General features: G+C 39.8%; 1 protein-coding gene across 2 annotated transcripts; it reads left to right on the forward strand.

Annotated features, from left to right (window-relative positions):
• Positions 1-1,049: 1,049 nt before the first annotated feature.
• On the forward strand, positions 1,050-7,734 carry slc34a2b (solute carrier family 34 member 2b). 2 transcript variants are annotated; one of them, XM_015043587.1, is made up of 13 exons: positions 1,050-1,201; positions 2,312-2,359; positions 2,450-2,581; positions 2,673-2,801; positions 2,951-3,094; positions 4,176-4,287; positions 4,369-4,564; positions 4,646-4,738; positions 4,975-5,086; positions 5,533-5,700; positions 5,964-6,080; positions 6,162-6,286; positions 6,723-7,734. In XM_015043587.1, the coding sequence occupies exons 2-13, from the start codon at positions 2,314-2,316 to the stop codon at positions 7,269-7,271; spliced, it is 1,923 nt and encodes a 640-aa protein (XP_014899073.1). In that variant the 5' UTR covers positions 1,050-1,201; positions 2,312-2,313; the 3' UTR covers positions 7,272-7,734. The 2 variants fall into 2 exon arrangements, with proteins under 2 accessions (XP_014899073.1, XP_014899074.1); XM_015043588.1 differs by lacking the exon at positions 1,050-1,201 and having other exon boundaries at positions 1,732-2,359.
• The last annotated feature ends 2,002 nt before the right edge of the window (positions 7,735-9,736 follow it).

Consider the following 9,736-nt stretch of genomic DNA (forward strand, 5'->3'; position numbering starts at 1 on the left):
TATATATATATATATATATATATATATACCTCATCGAGGGTGCCATATATATAAATTATATATATATATATATATATAAAGTACATAAAACTATTACTAAAAAGTAGTAAATAAAACTATGTAGTTTTATTTACATAGCACATTTTCAGCAACAAGGCAATTCAAAGTGCTTTTCATGAGTTAAAAGGAAATACAAACAAAATAGCAAACCAAAGGAAAGGAAAAAAAAATACTGTAAATGAGAAATACTTACTTACAGTATTTCTCATCTGTTCTTTCATTTTCTCCAAATCGGGCAAATGATATGTCGCTTTTGAGATCATTAAGCCAGCTTCATGTTTTTTTTAGAAAGGTTCCATTCCACTTCTGTCTTTATTCCCAGCTACCCAAAACGCGTGGTTAATTATACATTTTATTTAACAAGGTGGTGGATTACATTTTCACATAGAGCCACACTGGTTTGGATAGCTTTTTTTTCTTTCTTTCTTTTTTTTTTTGCTCAATAAATAAAACCAAAATTAAAAAATGATTGCATTTAATCAGTTTTTCTTTGTCTTCTTATTATTGTTGTTATTTGTTGAAAACTTGTAAGTGTGACAGAAAAATAAACTTTGAGGAAATCTTTAAGGCAGTATCTTGACCGCACGCTTGCTTAGAAATAAAACATGTATAATGAAAAGTAATTGTTTTATAAGCGAAATCACTGCAGGGAACTCAGCAAGTAGAGTTTCTCTCAACTTTAAGTGTTGAAAATAGTTCCTTTTCCAGCAACCAGAGGGCAGCTTCCTTTATGACACCACCTGAGGCTCCAAACGTTTCCAAGCCACACTAAACATTTATAACTGCGTCGTGTTAGTATTTTTTTGGCCTTATTAAGAGGCAGTAAGGTATTCTATGAAGGTCATTTTAATGGAAGATGATTCAAAGGAAGTCCCTCGCGTCGTTTTGTCAGCACGCAGTGTCAGTGTCAGCGAAGTGAGTAACTATTATTAATCAGATTATTGGCTCTGTTATCAGCCAGGCGCCGCTGCTGCTTTGCAAAGTGCTTGTACTCTGGCCCGAGGTGCGCGACCTTTGAACCGAGCGCGGCGGGCGCGCGCGCCGCAGCTGGCTCTATAAAAGCGGCGCGGCGCCTGGGAGCAAAGCGTCAGGTAACCCAGGTGAACACGGCGACTCCAGACACACAGGCGCTCCTCTGCAGGTGAGTACACTGTCCCGCTTCTTACGCTTAAAGACACCGAAACGAAACGGGGTTAAGACGTTTAGAAAAGGAAACTTCCTTATTTACGATTCCGAGCTGAAGAGATGCACCTGCGTTTTAAAATGCGAGGTTATTTCTTTGACAATGATTATGATTGTTTTTGGTTTTTAATCTGGTCTGTTACAACATAAAGAGCCTTTTGTATCTCATACTCCTGAAGTTGTCACGCTTTTTACTCTTGAATTGATCATAACTGAATCATTCTTCTTTAACGATGTATAAGGTTAAATCAAAATACAAGTTACTGATTTATTTTTATTTAAATTTTTTGCCAATTAATTATAGTTAAACGTAATAATTAACCATTAAGGAAACTCACACTTTGTGACAACCAACACCAAAGCAATGTCGATCATCCCTATTAATAAAATGTTTCAGTAGAAATTGGTATTTCTTTCTTTTTTAAATCACTGACTCATGACAGATTACTTTTTATTTGAACAGATTGTCCTTCTTTACTCCAGAAAAATATTGAAGAATTGATTTTATTTAGAAAATGGACTGAGATAAGCACCAGCAAGTTTTGATGGTATTTAGACAACATTAGAGACTTTAGTACAAATATCTTTTCACTTAAAATATAAAACTGTGTTTCTGGTGGAAGAGGTTTCTATTAAAATCTTCCCGATTCATAATAAAAATGAGTCAAAATCTGAATTAGAAAGTCAAAGATCAGCAGTGCTATTGGAAAAGCAGTATTGTAACATTTCCCCTAAAATTTTTCATATAACTTTAAATTTAGATTTTTTTCAGATAAAACCATGAGTGCATCTAATAGTGGACACCTGGCTAACGGTGGTAGTTCATATCATAACATTAAAAACAGCATGAAAAACAACTTGTGGAAATGACAAAATCACCTCGTCTGGATTTTTTCATGTTTCACAAAACAACCGCTGCCAGCTCAACAAGTTTTCATATCGCTCTGTAGCGTAGCATTAATAATGAATGTGATGACCAAAATCCCGGTCATATCAGGTCTGCTTTGTGTTTCTTTTAAATCCATTCCTTCGACTTCATTCTGTTAACTTCTCGTCATTTCTTCAACAGTCATGGCACCGAGACCACAAGAGGGGAACGACTCGTCCTCCACCATGAGTAGGCTCTTTTTTTTTTGGATACGCCTGAAGTCTTCCAAGCTGTCATTAACACCTGTGTTTTCCAATCCCTCTGCTTGTCTTTCATTAGGTGACAAGTCTAAGGGTAAAGATAAGGAAATGCCACCACCTTACTCCAGCTTTGACCTGGAGAATGATGAGCCTCCTGAGGAAGATCCCTGGGATCTCCCAGCACTCAAAGACACCGGGATCAAGTGGTCAGGTGAGGCAGCTCACCATTCTTATCCCATTCCTTCTTCTAAAAGCTGACTCTGACTCAGTGTTTTGCTTTGTTTTTCTTTCCTGCCGCACAGAGCTGGATACACGAGGGAAGATAATGAGAGTGCTGACTGCCATCGTGAAGCTGATTCTGCTGCTCGGATTACTCTACCTGTTTATTTGCTCGCTGGATGTTCTCAGCTCTGCTTTCCAGCTAGTCGGAGGTGAAAACTAAATTATTGCCGTGGGTCACTATGACTCATTGTGTTCCGTCTTTGCACATTTATGCTCTATATTAGACAATAGGGTACTTTCGTGGTGTGTAGCCTATGAAGTACTTCCCTATTGAACCTTGATGTTTGTGTATTTACAGGCAGAGCAGCTGGGGACATCTTCAAGGACAGCGCTGTGTTATCCAACCCTGTGGCTGGGCTGGTGATCGGGGTGTTAGTCACAGTGCTGGTGCAAAGCTCCAGCACCTCCTCATCCATTGTGGTCAGCATGGTGTCTTCTGGATGTAAGTAAGACAAGGACCGTCGCTATGACGGTCTCACTGAATGACAATGTTGAGCTAAAATGCCTTTTCTCTTTAATAAAGTGATACTGGGCTGATGTCAGTCAGGCTGTCTGGACAGGTAGACTCCTCTGTCAGCTGTGTAACACTTTAGGTTGTAATTTTGGTTTTGGACCACCATAAATATTTCTAAACATCCACATTTAAAAAAAAAAACTTTCTCGTTTGTGTGAAGCAACAAGTAGTAGAGGACCAACGAACCCTGTGTTGCTGCATATTTCACACAGCCTCAGAAATATTCCATTATTAATTTCACTTTCTCAGACATCTCATGAAAAGGACTGGAAAGTGGAAAACTTAAATAGCTTTGAAACCGTAACTTTGTCAACTTTGCAAATAGCATAATAAGGGCCAAACTGACTGATTTAAATTGGAAAAGCCCAGTGAGGAAAATAACAATTATGAAGTAGTGTTATAAATTATTACTTGATTGGTTTTTTTATGAACAAAACCTTTTGGTAACATGTTAGCACTGAAAACACTTGTAGGTCACATGATCCTGCTTCTGAATCTCAGAACATTGAACTTATTTATCAAACCACAGCTAAGCCAAAAAGTATTCCTTTGGTTTTTATTTCCTTATTGGATGTGATATTAGTATTTTTGGCCTAGCTCCATAATAATCTGTTAGAAAATCTATGAGAAATCATAGAGAAATCATAGAGAAAAATCTCTATGTTAGAAAATCTCTTATCCTTATCCTACAGATTAGGCTAAGAATGGCTTTCCGACCTGAAAGACACTGGAGCTCAACATCAATATGGAAGCATGCTGAAAGTTTATGCCAAAAATACAACAGTCAGTCAATAATGTAATAACTTACAATATCGTTAAAAAGTTATTGTCAGTAGTGGTTCAAAAACTGATGTCAGTATTTGCCGTTCCTACATGATTGATTACGACGTACCTTGAGACTGAAAACTCAAGGTACGTTGGCCTAATTTTTAACTTGGGCCAACGGTAAATGCAAGCATGACAGCGGCATTATCGATACCCATCAATTAATGCTTCTGCTTTTGTTCAGTGCTGGACGTGAAATCTGCAGTACCGATCATCATGGGGGCCAACATCGGCACGTCGGTCACCAACACCATTGTGGCTGTGATGCAAGCTGGAGACCGAAATGAGTTCCGCAGGTAAACAGGAACCAGGAAGTAATAAAATACAAAGGGTGACCTCCAGCAAAGTGTTTATTGCGTTGTTTTCTTTACCTTTAGGGCGTTCGCTGGCGCCACCGTCCACGACTTCTTCAATTGGCTGTCGGTGCTAATCCTCCTGCCTTTGGAAGCAGCGACGGGCGTCCTCTTCAAACTCACCGACCTCCTGATCAAGTCCTTCAACATCGAGTCCGGAGAGGACGCGCCCGAGTTGCTGAAGGTCATCACGGACCCCCTCACCAGCTCCATCATCAAGGTGACAAAATGAGTCGAAATGGGAGGGCTTGGATTTACTGCTAAAGATTCGGGCAAATGAAACACTTCCTTGTCCTCTCAGCTGGACAAAAAGGTGATCGAAGAGATCGCAACTGGCAAAGATGTTACGAACAAAACTCTGGTCAAAAGATGGTGCAAGACAGAATCAAACGTGGTAAGAAATCAACAATTGCTGCATCACATGAAGACAAATCAGTCGATAAAAATAGAGTCTTGGAAGGATAATAGAGTTTCTAAATCACTGATATTGTTCTTCCCAATCTGTGACCACAGTGATTCCATTGTGTGAGGTCATGTTCTTTAAAAGGCAGTTGTTTGCTATAACAGGAAGATGATTGTCTGCTGCTGGATTGCTTACTGTGTTCCCTCCTTTTTTTGGACATGTCTCAGACTTTCTGGAATACCACCGTGGAGAAGTGCCCGGAAGGTCAAGTCTGTTGGATGGAGGGAGACAAGATCTGGACAGAGATGAACCAGACATTTACCAACAACATTGAGAGATGTAATGCCTCCCTGAATGTTTTTTTTTATTTCCTTCTTTTTTGGGGGGTTGGTTGAGGAACTACTACAAAGAAATCAGGACAATCTGATCCACCAAAGCTCAGTGAAACGTAAACGGGCTATTTGGCCAAAAAAAGGCTCCTCTGATGTCTGAACAATGCCAACCTTTGAGATGCTGCAGTGGCTCGGTTTATGCCCCGGCTTCAGTATCTATCTTGCTGAATAAGTCTTTTCATGCAGCCTTTCTCTTGCACAAGTCCATTACATGGATCACTTACTCAAAGTATTCTGCTCACGCTTAAAGTAAATCACTTGTTTGGTTTTGTGTGCTTCATTTTTACTGCTTTCTCTTGCACAATATGCAGTTCCAGTTGTCTCAAAAACTTGAAATGTTTAAGAGAGTTTACAGTGAGGTAGCTCATTGTAAATGTGGACACTTCTTTGCAGGCAAGCACATCTTCGCCTATGTTGATTTGCCAGACCTCGCCATAGGCCTGATTCTGCTGGCCCTCTCTCTGCTCGTCCTCTGCACCTGCCTCATCCTCATTGTCAAGCTGCTCAACTCTATGCTCAAAGGACAGGTGGCTGTGGTCATCAAGAAAGTGCTCAACACAGGTATAGACATTAAGCGCCACACATTCGCATGCTTTGTGAAGCCTGTTTGATAGTCAGCACACCTGTGTCGTGGTGGTGATGCTTGATGAGCAGCACAGGCATAGCCCTCCTGTTGCTCCTAGCTGGACTCCAGGTCCAACGGTACTGGAGCGTCGCTCAGAGAGCTCAGGCACAGATTCTGCTTTTCCAAAGTACTTTTCTTTTTGGTGCTAATAATCATACGCTACCAGCTCATTAGATCCAAACTTGTCATTCTGTTTCAGACTTTCCCTTCCCCTTCGGTTGGGTTACTGGCTACATTGCAATTTTGGTGGGAGCAGGGATGACCTTCATTGTTCAGAGTAGCTCCGTCTTCACATCGGCTATAACACCTCTTGTTGGTAAGTCGCCTCGAATCCACTTAAATTCTTTTTGTTTAATTTTACATCCTAACTTAAATCTTGTCTATCTTCATTTGCCAGGTATTGGTGTCATTTCCCTTGAGAGAGCTTACCCGCTGACCCTGGGATCAAACATTGGCACAACAACAACTGCTATACTGGCCGCAATGGCTAGCACTGGAGACAAGCTAGGCAGCTCGCTGCAGGTATGCTGGCTGCGGTGCTCCAACAACAGTGATGTCATGTTGGTTTATGCTTAATTTTATTGTGACTGGCAAGGCAAATTTACCAGAGTGATCAATGATAAATATGATCACACCTAAAGATAGGAGAAAGATAAAGAGTGCTTGATCATAGAGTATTTATTATTTCTAGAAATGACCACAACATTGAGAGTGAAATGCCTGTGTAAAAAAACCATCAAAATATTGCAGCAAAAGTAATGGCATTTCTACCCATCCATTCTGGCTAGCATTTTTAATACAACTGAAGGTAACAGTTACTTGATTGTGCTTTAAAATGGCACCGTGTGGCTGGAAAACGCACAATACTGCCCTTCTGATCAGCTTCTCACACTTATCTTGTGCTTAACATCGTTTATTTGTTAACGAATGTATGTAATTTGTGCGTTCTCTTGCCTAGATTGCTCTTTGCCACTTCTTCTTCAACATCATGGGGATAATCCTGTGGTATCCGATCCCCTTCATGCGGGTGCCCATCAGATTAGCCAGAGGCCTGGGGAACAGAACTGCCAAATACCGCTGGTTTGCAGCTCTCTACCTCATCCTGTGCTTCTTGGTGTTCCCCCTGACCGTGTTTGGACTGTCCGTAGCCGGCTGGCAGTACCTGGTCGGCGTCGGTGTGCCCTTCGCGGCCCTTGTCATATTCGTGATTGTCATCAACGTGATGCAGTCGCGATGCCCCCGCTTCTTACCCAAGGTTCTCCGCAGCTGGGACTTCCTGCCCCTGCCCCTGCACTCCATGGCGCCATGGGACAAAGTGGTGACGACCTCCATGTTCTTCTGCAGCAAATACTGCTGCTGCTGCTGCAAGTGCAGCAGCTGCTGCCGAAAGGATGAAGAGGCGGAGAGGATCTCCAGGGCCAGCAGGAAGAGCCTGGCAATGTACGACAACCCCGCCATGTCCAGAGACGAAGAAAAGATGGAGCACGAGAGAGCGACGCAGTTTTAATTTCGTCGGGGGGGTTTTCTTGTGAGCCGGTGCAATATTTAATGCAACTGTATTCTCGTGACACATTTCTTAATTGTTCATTCCTTCTCAGGTTGTGGTAAGGTGTTGATTATCCAATGACAAACTGTAATATACACTGCCTGTCGCCATGGAGACTACGGACAAAACTGTCACACATGCTCTCAACAGGTCTGCTGTGTTGGGCCGTCTGATGTTTATTTAATATTTCCAAAATCATTGTACATAATACCTGTCTTCTATAAGTTCATATATAGGTTTCTGTGAATACAAGCTTTTTTTATTATATTTGAAATTATTTTCACATCTGAACATTTTGGATTCCAATGTAGCATTTTAAATTTATTATTATTTGCCTATGCTAACACTCAGTATTTAAAGCTGTGTAATATTTGTATATTTAAAAAATTGCTATTTTTAAAGTACTACTTTGTCGTCTTTTGAATATGGTTTGTCTGTTATGTTCGGGAATTACAGCTTGCGATCATTTTTTCTACTCAACGTGACATATTTAGCTAATTTGAGGGTCAGACAGAGCTGATCCAGCAGGTTTCACATGACTGATGAGAATGTCACACTGCAAAAGAGCAATGTACTATCTGTATTTGGGTCTAATTTCTGCTGCAACTATCTTAGTACACTTGAAATGAGACAAAACTAACTTACTAGTAATTTTAAAGCAAGATTTAGGAGTTTGCTTACAGTCAATAATTCCTTAATATGATGAAAAAGTGCTAGTTCCAATAGTTATTCCACTTAATACAAGACATTTCTCTCATGTTATAAGTGAAATAATCTGCTAATGAAACAGATCCTTTTTCATCAATATTAAGGTGTTTTTTTTTTGTTTGTTTCAATATCTCTTGCTGAAATTACTTGTTAGATTTGCCTTATTTCAAGTGCGCTAAGATATTTGCACTAGAAACTAAACCAAAACTACTTGGAAAGACTTGGTGTTTTTGCAGTGTAGCACTGGTGTGCTGGACGAAGTCATGAATGCATTCCTGTGTTCGCAACATTCCTGTGTTCACTGATGTAACAACAGGTTTGAAGAGAGATGAATGTCATTCTGAAACCACTTAATTACAATGCAGGCAAAGCAACAAAAACATGCAGCTGAAGAGGTAGATTTTGCCCTTATATTACACTAGAGACCAATTTTACATGTAGAGAAGACATACAATATATATAGATATAAATCAGGTTTAAATAAGACAAAGGTTGTCCAGTTCTTAAAGTGGTAGTACAGATTTTTTTACAGCTGGGCTTCAGTTGGAAGGTTACGAGCAGTTGGCTTTTTGTCTATAAAACACTACTCTGTTGGCACATTATATTTTTATGCACACTTATAAGAGATAAGTGTGCTTTTGCCTATCTATCAATAGGCTTTTGCCAATCTATCAATAGGCTTTTGCCTGTTGATAGATAGGCAAAAGCCTATTGATAGATAAAGTTGGGGCAATCTAAAAGTACGTCTATGCTTTGCTGAAACATCTGTAACCTTTCACCCCACTTAAGGAAGTTTGGTCAAACTGGCACAGGAGCAAATTAACCATTAGCCAAATTATAGCAAATATCCTGAAGGTTAAACAGACTTCAGCAAAGCTGCCCTGTTTTTCCATTCTTTTAAGCTTCCAGCCTTTTCTTTTTATGAAGCTTGCTGGAGTTGGGAATGTCTTTTGAACATTCTAGAAAAGGTAAGAGCCTTCTCAAGGAAACGCTGATGTTAGCTGTGGTTAAATATGCTAATTCTGCTAATCGCGCTAATGTAAGATGCTCAAGAAGATTTAAAATGTCAATCATTTCTATCCATTTTAAATGAGTGAAACCTGGTTTTAAAGTAACTGTTGTTGCACACAAACAGTTGGCCTTTGCGTCAGGTCCAAATATAAATAATTAATGAACAAAGAACATATTGAATGCTGTTTATTTTAGTTCCTAAAGAGAATCAAATGAAATCTTTGTCACCAGTTCAATTTTACAAAACAAAAACAGAAAAATGGAAATCAGGCTAATCTCTCTATATATACAAAAATAAAATACAGTAAAAGTTATGTCACACATTACATGTTGACTGATCATAATATTGTGACACTTTTTGATAACATGCATTAACTTTCCCTTTTAAAAGAAATTAGAATTGGCCCTTTAAACATGGTTTAAGAGAACACAGTGACCTGAGGCCCATAATAAACGCTCTACCACCCACACTGCCACACCTGCCACCTTCTGCTCAGGTATTTCTAGGTGAAAGAGATTTGCTGGACTTCGAGTACATTACATTCAGTCTGAAATCCTCTGTTCTATTCACATAATCATAATGCAATCATAATTAATTTCTAGCTATCAGTTTCAGTGCAGTGGAAAATCTCCAGTATAGGGGAGCAATAGCTGAGTGGCTACAGTGTATTAGCTGTTCTACAGGAGCTACGTGTAAGATTGTAAAC

The sequence above is a fragment of the Poecilia latipinna genome, unplaced genomic scaffold (genome assembly GCF_001443285.1).
Source record: "Poecilia latipinna isolate Pla-1442-1.1 unplaced genomic scaffold, P_latipinna-1.0 Scaffold641, whole genome shotgun sequence".
NCBI lineage: Eukaryota > Metazoa > Chordata > Actinopteri > Cyprinodontiformes > Poeciliidae > Poecilia > Poecilia latipinna.